Genomic DNA, 17,735 nt, shown 5'->3' with positions numbered 1-17,735 from the left:
CGTGCACATGCTCATACAATGCGGAGGGGCTGCTGTATTATAATGGAGAGGGTGAAGTGGGGAAGATACAAGGAAGTGAGAGAAGCCGAGAAGCGCTGGTTTGTTGGGCAATAACGGGGGCAGTGAAGGGAGCTGGCGATCCCTAGCACAGCTGCAGCTGCAGCACGGGGCCTGAGGGGGCCGCTGCTGAGAGGACCTGCCCGCGGGCCGGGGCGGGTGAACTGGCGCCTGGGGCGGGGCCGGCACAGCGCTGATTGGGCGTAAGCGGTGCTCGCCACGAACCCCGCCTGGAGCGAACGGGGGCCGGGCTACGGGGGATGCGGTTCCCATGGAGACGGACCCTCCTCTTGGCTGGGCGTTGCCCGCAGCGGCTCCCGTGAGACGCGGCCTACGGCGGTGAGCGAAAGGACGTGCAGGTTCGTTCCAGGAGGAGCCGAGCTGCGACTTAACTGCTCCGCGGGCGCCATCAGAAGGCGCAGCGGCCGCACAGCGGCCCGTTGTGCCGCAGCTTGTCCTTCAGAGCTCCCGACGCGGCACCCGTGCATCTTGCGCCCTTTTCTCTCTCTGGGGACCCGCTTTTTTTGTGCACCCTTCCTCATACATAGTGTCCTCTGTGCGCTGCCTCTGAGTTCCAAGCATTACCTTGTGCTGCTGTGTGCTCCTCTCTACTGTCTTCCTCTAAGAGACTCGACCTTGACAGCCTGCCTGCCATCTGCTCTTCTGCCTCAGAGCATCTGACCCTTTGGGCCCTCCATGTGACTTCTCACCCTGCCCCTGGGATCTGCTTCCTGCCTGCTGGCTGCCACTGGCAGTGTTTTATTTCACTCCCACTTCATTACATCTTTATGTTCCTCTCTGCACTCCAAGTGTACAAACCTCTAGCCCTGCAGGGTACTTCATCCCTAGCTTGCCGGTAGCATTCCCTTCATCCATTTGGCTGTCCGTTCCTGTCCTCCCTCAGGATATTTGCTCTAGGGACTCAGTGTCAGTGTTCCTCATGGTACGTTGCCCTCCTTTTACATTCCTGAGCACCCCGTAGAGTATGTATCCATTTCAACATGGCATCTAACTTCTTGTTGAAGTAGCATTTTAGTAGTAACAGTTGCAAAATCTCCACTGAATCGCCTCTTTCTGGATAGGCTTTAAGTAAGATGTTGTCTCTTGCTTGTGTGTATACTCATTCCTAAATCATCTGTTAATGTCATTGTATATAGGTTTACTGTTCTCTTGACTGTAAGACATCTAGGCAATTGGTACAATTTATATTTAAAGTTACACTGCTATTTCCATTATGGTTCTTATTAAAACGAATGTGAAATTATAAATACTGCAGCTACCAAAGGCAAAATGCTCCCTTCTCCCTTATGAAATTGCATTTCTAAGAAATATAGCTCTCTGATGGAAAGCAATATTTTAAAATTACAGAAAGGATCATTCGTTCATATTTTTATATAAAATGAATTGTGTTATATGTAACCCAAACTCACCTCAAGATACCACTTTCAATTTACAAGTGCTGTTAATTTAAGTGAGATATATGGAGATAGAGAGGAAGGTTGTTTTCATAGGAAACTGTGTGGAGCCTTTTAATTTTAAGATAATTGTAGAGAGAGATTGTGAAAGAGCTATCATTTCTCTTAACCACCTCTTTCCAAGAAAAATTGTGACTTCAGTTTGATGATTTCAAGGAAATAATAGGCTGGAGCTGTAGTCTTGTTTTTTATTCCTCACGCAAAGGTCTTGTCTAATAATGTACTGCTAACTTTAGCTAATAAAGCATATGTCAGGTTTTTAAAAGTCACTTATAAAAGTATTTTGATGCCTTAGTGGGTATAGACTGAGCATAGTTTCTTTCAGTGCCTTGGGCCCAGAAAGCATCTTGTAGGCATTTTTTATTTTTAATGTATTTATGATTGGGGTGGAGGAGGGAAGTCAAAATTTATCTAATCTTTTGAACTGGTAGCCATCAGACGCATTTGGAGCAACAGTAGCTGAAAGGAAGATACAGAGGGAACAAATCTTTTAGTGTTGCATTTCCTAGGTGCGGAGGCAGTAATGTTTATGATACTGACTTAAAAAAAAAAAAAAAAAAAATCTATTTCCACTTACCCAAATGAAGAATATACTGCTTACACTGTGTTCTACGTAGTAGCACGATCTGAAGATTGCCAACAGGAAGCAGAATATGAAGAGAAAAATTTTCTTTTTTTTTTTTAGTTGCCTTAGGGATAAATGTGAAATCTAGGCCAGCAGAATCGAAAGACCATCAGATCATTGTGTCTCTAACAGTGTTTGTTACTCGGTGTATATGCTGCAAGATGTCAAAAAGCAACTGCAAGACATGCATGAAATATTTTATCAAATTGAAAGATTTTTTTCTTTTCTATACCCTAAGAATTTTAGAAAAGAGAGATGAAGAGTTAGAACAGCATGATATCACAGTTAGTCAAATGAAAACATATGAAAATGCTAAACAGGCAGAGATTAGTGATCTTAGAGTACAGGTGGGTAAAGTGGAACAAATGCTTGTCAAGGAAAGAAATAAAAAGATTCAAAGTTTGTTATTGCTACTGACAATACAACATGTTGAAGAACATTAATTAAGAGTTGGAATAGTTTTGCAGGTGAGATGTGACTTCCTTAAAATCGTGTTCAGGAAAAGAGAAATTTAGCTTCTCTGACACAGGTTTGGATTGGGATGGAGTGGTAGAATCCTTCACACAATAAGGAGCACTTTGAGCTTGGAGATACGATTATCTATTCTGAAAGATATCACCTAGAACATGAACAGAGTGAGGGCTAACAGAAGTGACTTGGTCTATCTTTACACCTCCTGTATCTTGGTTTCCACAATGACTTGTGTGATTTCTGGCAACCTGTTAGAGAAAGGATAGCATTATGTGAAAGTGAGGATGCTCTTAAACACGCAGCTTGTCCCTGCATAATTTACATAGTTGGGGAGACAATATGAGTGGGTGGAGATGGCATAAGGGAAACACAGTGTGGGGAGCAGAAAAGGATTTGTCAGAGGAAAAGTGCTTTTTCCTTAGGCATTGAACACCTCTGGGAAATGAGATGAATCCGAAAGTATTGTGTGATGTCTCCTGTGTCTTATATCAAGATGCACTTGTCTTCTGTGTATGTGAGGAGACAAATGATAATGGTATCAACCATTGTCAGTAATATTATCGAAGGTTATTAGACATCAGTTGCTATGTTGTGCTGTGGATTCAACACAAGTGGTTCAGCCTTTCGGCTATTTTAAGCTGTTGCAAGCTAATCTCATGATGGGAGTCGGGTTTGTGCACTCTTAAATGCCTTTTGTCCCACCTTCTCTGGTAGGCCTCTGTAAAAGAAGTCTGTTGGGGCATTCATCACAGGACCAAGATTCATGACTAATAAAACCAACTAAAATATTAAGATAGCTAAAGCAATGCCCTTGTTTAGTTTGGCCACTCTCACTAATTTTTATTATTCTGTATAGACTTCCAAACCTTGTGGGGGAGCAGAGAATAAAAGATTATTTCTGTCCTCACATCATTCTTGTTTGATGTAACTGTTGTCTTCAGCAGTAACAGTGTCTTTGGGATTATTCTGCTTAAAATGGTAACTGCTGTAAAGTATTCTGGGTCGAACTGCATTTATAATGTGAAGATGACTGGATAAGTTTTGAGTAACTTTTTTTTAGTTATTAGAAGTGATCTGAACGTGGATCTGGAATTCCTCAAAGATCACTGACTGATTTGTGTTACTGTAGTTCTGGTACATATTCAAATTCTAAAGCCACTTCAGGAATTTTATATGGAGCATATCTTTTGGGAATGGAAAGAGGATTTTGAGTCTTTTATGCCCAGCATTGCCTCTTTGCTAGGCTGAGCTGGATACCAATCACGGAGCAGTACAGCAACTACTCTCCTGATCTGCCTTGTCCTATGAAACTGAACCCAGGACAGAAGTTGTGAGATGAACAAAGGAGGTATAAAAGTGCGTGTCTGGACTATGCAGAGATGCTGCTTCTGTTAGACTTTATTTATATATCTAAGTGTTGGCTACAGAATTTGGATTGAGTCAGGCGAAGTGTAAATTTAAAAGCAAAATCACAGCAGAATATGAAAGTAAATATGCTTTCAGCTGTTTGTGACTATCCAGTTCTAGTTTGCAGTTCTGTCTACATATTTGTTATATGATCAACCAAATGCAGTGGTCATTCAGCTACATAAAATAACTGCAATATAGAGTTGAAAGTAATTAGAAGATTGCAGAACTGCACAATATCAATCCACATCTGTTTGGCCATGTACCAGACTGTACCAGGCCTGTTGAGTCTTGCAGGGGTGAACCCAGAGCTTGAAAAGACTCAGGATATCATTAGAGTACTTACTGGTCACAGTAGCAGTAGCATCTTTTTGTATTTGTTTGAAATGTTGGCCTTACTAGTATTCTGCCACAGTATCTCAGAGAAACATTTTTGTTAGTAGCAAATACTGGGAGGAGGAGAGGAAAAGGTATGAGTTGCTTCTATTTTTAAATGTATCTAAAAGATCAGATTTCTGCTGGCCAGCCCTTGTTTTGCCATTTCTTAGATAAAAGAAACTTTGGGAGGGAGGAGGAACTCTGTTATACTTAAGTGGAAGTCTTGCAATCCTTTTCAGCACATCCTTGATACTTCAAAAGTTGCATATGAAATATAGTTTTGAGAAGTCACAATTGTTATCATTGGTTTCAAGTGAGTTATGAGAAAAATTTTAATGGTGACTTTCTTTAGGAAATTACAGCATCTTGTATTTATAGTTATGTATTACTGTTAAAAAAAAAATTACATATGGATGCCTCATTAGGTCACCAGAGATGCTCTTTAGTGTGTTTTGGTTTTGTTCTAGGAACAGTCACATAGATCATCAGGAGTATGTGAACCTGAAACATCAGATGGAGAGAAAAATCAAAGAACTGGAAGGAGATCTTGCTTGTTAGAAACAGGTATAAGAATATGGACACACAGTGTTGTGTTGCTGCAGAGCCATCTAGCAATTCTGATTTAGCACTTGTAGTTATATAAGCTTTTAGTTTTTGTCTTTTTGGTTTTTTGGGTTTTTTTGGTGTGTTTTTGGTTTTTTGGGGTTTTTTGCATAAATTGATGAGATTTGTAATGGCAATCTAGAAAATTATGCACTACTCAACTAGCTGTTGATTTGTTTGTCAGGCAGCTGCCCCTTGTAGGAACTATTAAGAATGTGTTTCGTAATCTGATATTGTGTAAGATCATTTTCTGTAGGCAGCACATTGCTAAATTTGTTAGCCATGGAACTGCAGGAGAGGTCAGCATTAGGGAGCAGAGGCAGTCTCAGTGAGCTGGGTGAATGTTTCTTGTTTCTCATTCTCCTCATTAGAAGGTTCCCCCCCTCCCACTTCTGCCTCTTACATTGCTGTCCTTTCATCAGAAAAGGATAATCTTACTAAGAATTAAATTCGACCTTCCAACTGTGATACTTTAGGAGGAACATTATACCTCTCTCTGTATTCTAAACTTTAAAGAACAACAAAGCCTGCCTTGCTTTGTTTTTGTGTAAAAATGTATTTGATATTAAAATTACTTTTAATTGTTTACATATGAGTGTGTGTGTGGGGAAGTCTTTCGCATAGCTTCCTATTTCCCAGCAGCCCTCTTGTCACTTTATCTCCAGAGTGAAACACAGAAGCTTAGAATCATTTAGGTTGGAAAAGACCTTTAATATCATTGAGTCCAACCATAAACCTAACAGAGCCAAATCCACCATTAAACCATTGTCCCCGAGTGCCACATCTAGATGTCTTTTAAATACCTCCAGGGAGGGGAACTCAACCACTGCTCTGGGAAGCCTGTTCCAGTATTTGACCACTCTTTCAGTGCTGACAATATAAAATAAACTTCTGTTAATGTTTGTTGGTTTATATTTAAAATTTTATATTTAAGTTGTGGCAAAAAAGGCTGAAATAACTTAATTTGGTTTCTTTTTCTATAGCTCAAGTCTAATTTGCTGACAACTTCTTTTAACACACATTTCTGTCTTATGTTAAACTTGGTCTCTTTTTGTGTGAGTGCATGCTCAGGAAATTAATCTGTAAGTGAAAACTGAATATTCAAGGCAGCATTTTGTGCTCCATGGGATCCTACAGTCTCTTATTTTGGCCACCTATCATAGCTGTCTTTCAATTGTTCAATTACTGTGAAGAATATTTTCAGTATGGTAAAAGAATATGTTAAATGGAGTAGATCACCTGTTAAAATGGCTCCTTTATGAGTCATCTTAAACCAAAACAAGCCAACTTTATTTTTAGGATAACCTGATCCTATAATTAGGTGAGATGATGTTCTTTGTGCTAATCACGAACTTAGTTATGTGATAAATAGGAGTTAAACTCTGCAGTGGTATAAGAAGAATTCAGCTTTGGTCCTAAGTCCAACTAAATAGTGGCATTCTTAGTTTGAAAAAACAACTACAAAGACCTGCCCGCAACCTGTTCCACTGACAAACAGATACAGGTTTCTGTTTCCACTGCTTCCAACAATGATTCTTTGAATTTGTGTGAACCAAATTGGTAAGAAAGTAAATCACAACATTACTAAAAAATAATGTGCTTCTGTTGCTTGAAACCTCATTTTGTTCTGTCTCTGAACCTCTTCTAGACATGAAGAACTAGCTCATGCTGCCAAGGAAAAGGATGCAATGCCAGCTTCAACGAAAGAAGCCCAAGTCAAACAATTTAAAGAATTGAAGCAGCAGATAAGAGAACTGCAGGTAAGACACAGAAGTCTGGAAATCTTGCTATGCAGATTTGTGTCTGCACAAATCTGCAGAACAGAATGGAGTTACAGTGCTTGTTTAAGAGAGAAAGATGCTCTTATTAGGATGTGAGTGACCCAATTTATCTTGTTTCATAAACTGTGATGAAAGAAATTCAGAACATCACACCAGTTTTGGGCCCAGCTTATTTATGTGAAAAGCTCACAGTAACTCATGGTTAAACAGATACCACACCTGAAGTACTGTGTTAGTTCTGGTCCCCACAATTGAAAAAAAGACATGGACAGACTGGGGAGGGCCACAGAGGTTACTGAAGGGCTAGAGAACTTGCCCTATGAAGAAAGACTGAAGGAACTGGGTCTTTTCCTGGAGAAGGCTTGAGAGGATCTCATTGCAGTTTTCTAATATGCTACAAAGAGAATGAAGGCTCTCTCTTCACAAGGAGCCCCATGGAGAAGACGAGGGGCTGTGGGTACAAGCTGCACTGCGAGAGGTTTCATCTCAATGTAAAAAAGATTTTTGCAGTAAGAAAATTATTGCTGAAACTATTGTCCTACAGACAGGGTAGAGTCCTCATCACTAGAGGTTTTCAAGATGTGATTGGACAGGGTACTAGATAATCTCATCTAGGCTCCTTTACCATGAAAGTTTGGACCAGATAATCTTTCCAACCCAGGCAGTTGTATGTTCTATGTATATTACTGCAGCAAAATTTGTAGCAAAATTTCAATGTATGCATATAAACATTAGTTTTATGATGACATAATCAAGAAACCTCTCCTCAGGGCTTAACATGAAAATGAGATCATGTGAAAAAGTATCTGGGAACAGCACACCAGAAGAACTTCTTTCGTAGCCAGCCTGGAAAGTGACAGCTGCCAGTCCAAGAAGACCACTAGAAACTAAAGAATTGCTGCATTTTTTATGACTGGAAATACTGATTTACAGTATGCATTTGGGTCATGAAAAAGTCCCTCTGAGCTCCTAATTAAAAGAGTCATTGGATAGTTTTATATCCAAGATTGCATCACATATTTTGTTAATTGCCTTAAGCAAATATATATTAACATGGGAGGGGGGTTGTTCTTGTATGTAGACTTCAAGAAGAAATTGTACTGCTAAAAACAGGCCAAGATTCTCATCTGATTGAGATTTCTAAGGAGTCTGTCTCTAAAGAATTCGAAAGTCAATCAATGCATGGACAGGAAGAGAAGTTGAGGGCACAGCTGGCCAAATTCCGGAAGGATGAAGTATAGTAAAGATGACTAAAGCTTTGTCTGAAGTGACATTTACAACCAAGCTTAAGAGCCCCCTGAAGTCTTGACAGCTTCATGTTTTAAAAGCTCAGCTTGTGTTGAAACTGGTCTAGAAAGCTGTTAAATTCTGCATATGAGGTTTCTCTCATTTTGTGCACCTCCCATCTCTCTTTCCTCAGTGTGTTTTCAATGTATGTATATGCAGCAGCCTTTGAGCTTAGGAATTTTACCCTGACAATCCAACAACTTCAATTCCTAGCTCTTTTGTATCCCATTTCCATTATTAGCAAATGGGAAACATGCTGTGGATGGTATTGATGAAAGCAGTATTGGTGTTGAGCAGTTTATGCCAGTTTTGCTGAGGTGACCTCCAAAGATGATTCTAAATACCCATAGAGATGGACCCTAGGATACTGCTGAGCTCTAAGCAATTAAGATGCTTTTGTCCAGTAAAATACTTTGAGTAGAATATAATAGAAAATAGAACAAGGAAAGAAGACAAGGACAGCAAAGAAGGCTGAGATTTAAAACAAAACCAAAAAATCAAACACAAAACATCCTCAGTGTTTATCCTGCTGAAATCAACAGCTTTGCTCTGTGTATCATAGGTATAAACAAATGTCTCTGGCAGCTGAGCAAGAATGGATACTGGAGCAGAATAAAATGCAGGAAGAACTGGATTGGCAGCACCTCTGTGAGAATGCAGAAAGTAATTGGTATCAGAAATCAGAGGATCTAACACAAAGCCTGTCTTCAGCAAGAGAGCAGGTGAGAATTTCAAATTAGCACTGTTTAGGAACCATCTGTTGCATAGAGGGCTATGGAGTTTTTCCCATCATGGTGTTTTTCAGAGGAGGCATGACCTCAATTTTCTTTGAAAAATCTGTAAAATGGTAATTCTGTATTGTGCACAGCAGTTCAGCAAATATAATTGATGAGAGACCAGATTAATTTTAATGGACAGTCGCTAATAATGGCCTTTTACCACTTGTAGCGAAGTCAGGTTGGCTTGAGAGATGCCACTGCTTTTCTCTTGGCATTGTAGCAGAAGAAAGATCTCTCTTAGAGCAGCCCCAGGCCAAAAAGAGTTTCGTATCACAGCACAGCTTGAATTCTGTCAAGGGAACAATATTAGTCCTGGAAAGCTCAGAGTATTTTTGTAAGGGATGGAGGGGAGAAATCCTATTTTGTGAAGTGTACAAGCTTCTGTTTCTGAAAAATGAAATACATGTTTATTGTTTAGAGACTTATACAATGGGCTAACAATTATTCTCAATGACCAGTTGCCTAGTAAACTCCTGGGCACAGAGGAAGCACTTGTTTCCAAAGTATAGAATGCAGGCATTTACTCCAGTGTTTTATTTTACCATTGTCCTCTCAAAAATATTGATAGGCATCAATAGGTGTAGGATAGGAACACATCTGAAAGATGAATCAGCATTGTCCATTTCACATACAGAAGATGAGACAACAAAGCCAAGTTACTTTTCTGTGAAGACAGTTTTTTTTGACAGAACCAAATGAATGTGCTTTAAGTCCCTGTCCTGTGACTTAAAATATTTTTTCTTTGATTTTCTTTCTCTCCCTCCCTTTTTCCCTCCCTCCTCTCCATACCCTTTGTACTGATGTCCTCTGCTTTCCCTCCCTCCTAGTTTGAAGCTGATCTGCAGAAAACAGACTACAAATTGCATGAAGACTGTTCTTTCTGCTTTGACTGTTGAGAGAGAGCAGACAATACAAGCATTGTTTAATCACAGTATTTTACCTGAAAGAGAGAAACAGGGTCGACACTTTGTCTTGAATTAGGTGAATTCATTCTGACAACTTTATGGGGCATGTTTCCATTGGGCTTTTTTTAAGCAGTTCATCTGTTTCATATGTTTAATTCAAAATATAGACATATCTAGCCTGGAATACGTATAGATTAGGTGTCACAGGCTTCATTATGGCTCTGATCCATTACTCACTGTTAAAAGGAGCAAGCTGGATGTACAGTTGCTCCAAAACAGAACAATGTACTGTACCATCATGGCACATCAGAATGGGAAGACTTAATTTCTGGAAAGTTCCTGAGGGTTTGTGTTAGTTGCAATTCAGGGTAGATTTTAAAGTTGTAAAGTTAAACTTTCAAGGCAATGCTTTAAAATAGTAATTTGCCAGCTGTTTAAAATAATGCCTTTTATTTTAGTGTCACAAAATAGTTTTAATTGCTACTTATTAAAATACCTATATTAAAAAGAGAACCATTTAAAATAGCAATCATAATGCTGTTTTGAAACCATGCTGAAGGATAAGGCATTGTGAGTAGAAAATTGTCTTTTGTAAAGGAATGAAGGTAGAATGTGCTGCAATGCACCCTGCTGGGCAGCTGCAGATGCTCAACAGCAAGCAGGTAAGAGTGTATTATCAGAGCTTGCTGATAAGAAAAAGCAGTGTTAAGCAAGCCTAGTGGTTTCTGAATGCAGATAGTGATGTATGCAGGATACTTCCTGTAAATATTTTTTATAAAAAAAATTAGACAAAAGCTGACTGCTAGCAAAATCTTACCATAGAGCAAGTTGGTTTTCCACTTTAACTTCAAACTGGACTGATTGTAAATTGACTGCTCAAATACCAAGAGAATCAGGATTGGGGAGGGGTTCTTTTACTGTTCACATTCACTGATTTCTTCCACTGTAACTGATTGTTCTTGTTGTTGGCAAGACTTTGTTTCCGTTTTCACACTTTTCTTTCTGTTGGTAATATACTCTTTGTTTTGTACTTTTGGCCTGTAGGATAAGCAGTACCCATCACAGCAAAACTATTTTTGTTTCTGTTTTATGTGAAGGGCCATTGTTTAAAAAGATAAATGCCAAAAAACCCTATTATTGGGAACTAGAACCTTTCATCGTAAATTTTCTGTACAAAATGAATTGTAAACAAAGGGGGAAAGCGATTTAAAGTTTAAAATTGATAAAAATTGTGTCAGTGAGTCTTCTTAAAGAAGGAATCATATGTTAGCTAGCCTCTGGTTCAGATGACTGAGGTAAGAATACTTTAAATACACCCTAGTACAGTATCTTCACCATACAGGCCCTTTCTTCAGATTGGTTCGAGACTCCATGAGGGTGCTACAAATATTGCAGTAGTCATTCTTGACTTTAATTAACAGAGAAGTGACACAGACCAGCCTGGAAAATCTTGCTTGTAAGTGATTTTGAGTATGACTTAGGTCATGTCTGCCTCACTGGAGCATGCTAATAATACCATACAAGTGCACAGGTAAAAGATTACTTGCAGTAATTCTGAATGATTATGTGGTGTTCTGTCTAGACCCTTTTCCACTGGCAAAAATCTGGAACTGCTGTATTTCTGATTGAAACTGTGATGGTTCATTTGTATATTGCAGGTTGAGATGAAGTTCTGGGCCCCAGAAAAACCCTGTGTAATTTGACACCTACTGGTGCCTTTCCCTTCATGCGTTTTCAATCTCTCTTTCCCTTTTCTTCACATTAACAGCTTCAGAGAAATTCTAAAAGCAGCATAGACATTATCCTCATCTTATGCACACTCTGTACTGTTAGGGCAGGAAGAGCCACAGGAGAAAGAGGCTGTAGAGCAGCAGGGAAATTTAATTTGAAGGCTATTAGGTTCCAGATCACGCTTTCACGTTGTACTCATGGAACAAACTTATGACTAGGGAAATAAGGAGACTGAAGGAAGTGGGGAATGATGGAGAAGATCAAAAAGGACTAATGTTTGAGTCTGTGCAAGGCATAAATACTGATACTGAAGTGTTTTTCTGACATGTCTTATGTGCAGGGCCTTATGGGTTGCCTTTCCCTCTGAAGAGGCAGAACTGCTGCTTTGCACAATTTAAGGGTAGAGTTGAACAGAAAGAAACATTTTTTGAGGCTCAGAAACATAAATCAGCACTTGATACAAATATTCCAAATGGTCTTTTCGGAAACATCTGGTCTGGATGGTCTGTGAATTAGGATTCATTTAGTGACTGTAGGAATGTGTATTCCACAATTGCAGGGCTTTCTAATACGCCTGTACCAAATAGTATCTGCATTTCTTAAATGGCTGATGACAAATGTTTCCATCAGCTACAGAGGATTTTACAGAGGTGGAATCTAAATTCTGCATTCTTTGTTTGAATGAAACCACAGTTATAATACTCTGCCATCAATCTAATGTAACTTCTTTATACATGTTTGAAGTCGCGCTCTGAATGAAGAAACAGTAGAAGTAAATAAAGTCAGCACCCTAGTACCCTGGTCCTTATATCCCATGGATCCTACTAGAACTTTTTCCTGATGATAGTACTGGAATTTCAAGGAAATTCCTGGTGAAAACACTAGGAAACATGTTCTCCAATAATGTCTGTGTTTGGGTTTAGTTTGTTTATTCATTTTTCTGTTTTTGTGGCATCTGGTTTTCCTTTTTCTTCCCTCCCCCAAAGTTGCAAATTTGGAAATTGAAGAGGCACATGAGAGGAAGCTTTTTCTGTATTTGTCCTTTTTTTCTAAGTGTATGGTGCTGACTATTGACAAGAATTGGATTCTGGAGCCAGCAACCTTTGGTGTAACAGAGTAAAGCAGTTCTTACAGTTTGTGATCTAAAATGTTTCACATTCTTGTCCTGATTACAACATCATTTTATTCACACATGACTACCTTTCCAAACTAAATCTCTAGAATAATCTGTAAGGTTGTGTGCAGCCCGTGGAGAAAACACTGAGCAATTCCCACTCAAAAATTTCAGAAATAGAATGATTCTGGGATGTATTACTCTATATTAAGCAAGCTGCTCATATTTTACTAATATCAGTTGGGTTTTTTACAGAAGTTAAAGCAGCTTTGGCAACTTTGGTTTTGTCAGTCTCTTCAGTTCTGGAAGTCTAAGAATGACATTTGCTCATCAATTCATAGTTCCATCAAGTACAATTCCAAAAGTCAGGCTTCAAAGCCTTTGTGAAGGCAGAGCTTCAATTGCTATCTGACAGATGTTCCTTTTACATTGTTCACTGTTAGCTTATCTGTAACTAATGCACAAAAGGAAGATATTGCTACTTATTTTAAATCTAAGTGCTGAGAGGTTTTCTAGCTGTTGTCCATTGTTCAGGTTGTCTAGGTGTAATCCATGCACTCCTTCCCCTTTTCCAGTTTAGCAAAGTATGTCCAGCTTCTTCATGTTCTTGTGAACAAATTATCTCCAATGACACTTTCAAGAATTTGGCAGGTCAGAAAAGGGACTGCTGTTGAACCACTAAGTTCTTTAAGGAGATGGGTTACCCACACATGGAAGAGCTAGAGATGCCACTCTTCGAAGAACAACAGTGATAAGACAGAGCCATCTCTGTGGACATTCTCCTCCCTATCTATGCCTTCTCCCACATCTCAGGTTCTCTTCATAGCACTTTTTTCCCTTGCAAATCCCCAGAATAACCGGATGTCACTTTTCTCTTTCTCTGGTTCTTTTCTCCTAAGTCTGTTCATGGATTGAAAGGATCTCTGTGTGGTGGTGTGGAGAAAATGTGTTGCTCATTAGTGAAATGTGTTGTATTTTTATTTTACAGATAGTTCAGTATGATGATAAAAATTCTCTAAGCAAAAGTATTCCTACGTTGGAAATAAAAAAGCTTCAGGAGCAGAATGCCAACCTTCGGGCTGCTGTTGCACAAATGAGGAAAGAAATGGAGAGTCTTGATAAGCAGATGTCCTCTCTTCCTTTGACAGAAAATGGACAGGTTGCGGAGCAAGGTGACAACTCTTGCTACAGAACTCTAAATTCAGTTAATGAAGTGTAGTGGTCATGGTCATGACCTAGGAGGGCTATCCAACCCAGGGGTGTGTATAGATCATGACTGGGGGGTTCTCAGGATTCCACAATACATCAACACACAGAGGTCTGAGAGCCTCAGAATTTCTATATTACAAATTACTGCGAAACTTTTATTAGTAAAAACAAATATACACACACACTATAAGTCGCTACAAAATTACTGTGAGAAAAGCAAATGTGTGTATATATATTACAAGAGTAAAGCAAGTATATACATATATTACAAGTTATTACAGAATTCCAAATAGTGAAGCAAGTATATAGAATCATAGAATCACAGAATGGTTTGGGTTGGAAGGGACCTTTAAGGTTCACCTAGTCCAGCCATGGGCAGGGACATCTTTCACTAGAGCAGATTGCTCAAAGTCCTGTACAACCTGGCCTTGAACACTTCCAATGATAGGGCATGCACAACTTCCCTGTCACAATCTGTCGCAGTGTCTCACCACCCTCATCATAATTTCTTCACAGGAGAGGTATTCAGGCCCTCTGATCATATTCATGGGCCCCCTCTTTAACAGGTCCATGTCTTTCTTACAAACCTTTCCTGTGCATGTACCTGTAATATATTACGTGAGGTGCTACTGGTGTGACATTCACCAAACCACTCCCAGAAGTGGGGCTAAATGATGATGGAGAAAAAAAAATCTCACTTCAAAGATGCTCTACATCACTGAATCCTGAGTCAACCAGGTGTCCCCAGTGAGGGTCAGGTCTGTCTCGGAGACTGCATGCAGGGAAGCTCTTGCAGAGAGGCTCATTTTGGGTAGGTAGTGAGATCCCTTTTTTTTTTTTTTTTCTTCCTTGGTGTAGGTATGTAAGTGGGCATAGGGTATCAGTTCCAGGTATAGTTGTTGCGATTCCTATTTTCATGGAAGATCAGTTTGTTATCACAGTTTCTTTGACATGCATCCACCAAGCTTTCTTTGTCCTGCTACTATGGCTGAGTGCTAAGGAAATACCCACTAATAAACAAGAGTGGTCTTTATTTAATAAATAATAAGCATATTCTAGCTGTGTTACTAATGAGACGTTAATAACCAATTAAATCAAAACCTCCATTAATTTTAAATAAAAAACAAATTAAAGCACAGTTTTTGTCACAGGCAGCTCAATTTAGTCTACTGTTTTTTGAAAATTATGTTATCCAATATGTAATAGAATTATGGCTGCTAGAGTTGGGCAGTGTCCGAGAGAAGCAATAATCTCTGTCAGTTGATAAACATAAGTTTTCAGAAATATGTTATCTGTTTTCTTTATGGCTGAAATAGTTCATTCAACTAAAATAATCTTTCTTGTATCTATTTTTTAAATTTATGGAGATTATATTCGATCACTAGAAGAGATTATAAGATTACATCTGATATTTTTAAGACAATTTAGTTTGGAGGGGTGCTTCTGATTTCCAAAAAGTAACCTGTTCTTTCCCATGACTTGTCCATATACATCAATAAGTTGGGAATCACATTTTTACTGGAACTAAAAGAAGAATTGTTCAGGGTTAACTTCCATTTATTGGTGGTTTTTTTTCAACAGTGATTGAAAGAAGCTGCTGTACTTTAAATATTCTCGTTATATTCAGTATTGCCAATTTCCCACGAATGATTACCTGAGGCAGTATTGGGAGAAACAAAAACTTCCCTGTGCTCCTTAGCCATGAATTGACCTTTCTCATGTGTCATCTCTATTCGCTTCTATATTTTGTAGCTGACTTATGTTTGCATATTCACAACTACTATTATTTTTCTATTTCTTCAGCTCTGTTTGCAATATATCTCCTGAAGTGGTATACATGCATAGTAATAGAAAAAAGGGCCGAAGCAGCTGTTGCTATGAAAGCCTAAACTGGATAAATACGTATACATTTATATTATACTCCTCTTCTCTTTTAGGTTTATTGTGCACAAACAAAATTTCAACTGGAACCACTTTGAGCAATGCCAAAGTCAGCTCAGCTAACTTGGATTGTATGGTAAACAGAGGCACAGAAAAGGTATGAAGAGGTTTAAACTCCTGAAAATACCTATATATGCATGTGTGTGTAATTAAATACATATTATTTTTGTTTGAATAAATATTAAAAACTCAAGCAGTACGCACTTATGTGGTTAGCTAGTAATGAGTGTAAGTTAGATGAGAGCCAGCAGTGGTTTATTTCAGCCAGACTTATGCTCCTTCTTTCTGGGGAATACATTTTGACTAGTCATCCCCTGTCACAAGTCACTCCTGGTCTTTCAAGCCCTTCTTGATATTTTTTCCCACTTGCAAGTTCTCAAACTTCTGTGTGTCGCCTCCTCAAGTTTTCCGCTGTAAATCCGTATTTCAGCCTTTTTCTCAAGTGCCAAAAGTCTTTCAATACGCGTTCTGATCAGGAGGGAGCAGCTGGAAGTGCGGGAGCTGTGGAGCCGCCGCCTCTGACAGGTGCCGCTAGGGGGCGCCAGTCATCTGCTGCGAGTGCGGGCGAGGGGCTCGCTGGCGTTGGAGCGCCCTCACTCGGTTCCAGGGCTCAAAATGTCATTCCCATCGCGCTGCTTTAAAGGGCAGGAACGACATCGACATTAACGTGCAACAGGCGCCTCTCGGGAAAAAATAATACAGGAATTGAAAACTGGGACAAATATCGAATACTCCTTAAGGCGTAAGTCACTGTATGTTCTCCCCTTCCTGTCTCCCAGGGATTTCACGGTGTAGTAAACGGAGTCTCACATAAGAGAGGTTAAAATACAATGAAAAAATAAGGGATTTCTAATTTTGAGGTAATCTGTAAAAGCTACCAATAGAAGTTGCATGCTTTACTCTTACTGTTAAGACTCACCAGTAACTATCTAAGTTGAAGAAAATGGAAATAATAGCCAGGTAATAAAGAAGGACAAGAGGTGAAGCCTCCCTCTCTGGAGGCATTCCAAACCCACTGGGACGGTTCCTGTGTGACCTCCTCTGGGTGACCCTGCCTTGGCAGGGGGTTGGACTGGATAATCTCCAGAGGTCCGTTCCAGGCCTGGTGATTCCATGGACAGTTAAAACTAAGAGCTTTAAGAACTGGAATAATACCAATGATTAAACAAAATTCTGGGGTCTTGGGAACCTTGTGTGAAAACATGCACGAGCCACCAGGCACAGATCATGTTTAATCTTAGTTTTATCTTTTTACTGAACATAGAAGGAGATCTGTTTGTTCCTGCTGTGAAATTATATTTAGCAAATCACTGTGTGCCAGTGTAGACAACATAGGTTTATATTTCCTCTTTGACTGCTTCCAGAATTAGGTGAAAATTTAATCTTATACCATCTATTATTTTCTGTTGCAGTAAACATTTTATGAACTACTGTCCAAGATGCATTCTCAATTTCTTCACAGTTCTTTAAGTGGATAGAGACTTAAAAGAAAAGTAGGGAGTGGCTTTGCGTTGGAGACAGTAAGATAGGAATGGAACGTTCTCTATGCCAGACATTAATCCTTTGCTTCATGATGCTAAACTGTAATTGAGTGCTCAGGGCTGGATAAGCAAACATTTTTCAGGCAGCAATGTGCATCTTATGTGTGAAATGCTGAATTACTTGTGCTTTATATATATAGGCATGTAGTAAATAGCAGGTGTGCAGACGAAAACTTGAAGTGAACAAAATGTTGGAATTGTAGTTAATGCTGTCTTCCCTGATGCTGAGCTGTGTTTCCCTGTATTCTTCTTCCTTGGTACATAACAAGCCTTCTTAGGCATAGACTGGCAACTGGAAACAGTCCTGTTACAAACAATGGGCAAAACTTCATCAGAATTCCTTACTGGGGATTTGAAGTGCTTATTTCTTAAGATTCTTCTATACTGTCTCTGTGCTGCTTTCATTTACCATTAATTAATTACATGCTAAG

At 39.3% G+C, this 17,735-nt stretch overlaps 1 protein-coding gene across 19 annotated transcripts in view; it reads left to right on the top strand.

Annotated features, from left to right (window-relative positions):
- Window positions 1-17,735, top strand: part of CCDC57 (coiled-coil domain containing 57) — a 47,534-nt gene that overhangs the window by 11,553 nt on the left and 18,246 nt on the right. For 9 of the 19 annotated variants that reach the window (XR_003994352.1, XR_003994350.1, XR_003994351.1 and 6 more), the window contains 5 exons: window positions 4,881-4,977; window positions 6,665-6,776; window positions 8,647-8,806; window positions 13,602-13,785; window positions 15,760-15,860. Coding sequence is in view for 16 of the 19 variants with exons in the window: in XM_030506250.1 (XP_030362110.1) it covers window positions 8,657-8,806; window positions 13,602-13,785; window positions 15,760-15,860 (435 nt within the window). In the remaining 3 variants the exon portion in view is untranslated. Of the gene's footprint in view, window positions 1-284; window positions 417-449; window positions 1,001-4,880; window positions 4,978-6,664; window positions 6,777-8,646; window positions 8,807-13,601; window positions 13,786-15,759; window positions 15,861-17,735 lie in introns of those variants that run through there. The other 10 variants (XM_030506263.1, XM_030506262.1, XM_030506261.1 and 7 more) reach the window with 7 other exon arrangements.

Source organism: Strigops habroptila, chromosome 14 (genome assembly GCF_004027225.2).
Source record: "Strigops habroptila isolate Jane chromosome 14, bStrHab1.2.pri, whole genome shotgun sequence".
Lineage (NCBI taxonomy): Eukaryota > Metazoa > Chordata > Aves > Psittaciformes > Psittacidae > Strigops > Strigops habroptila.
This window is presented reverse-complemented; position numbering and strand designations above follow the sequence as displayed.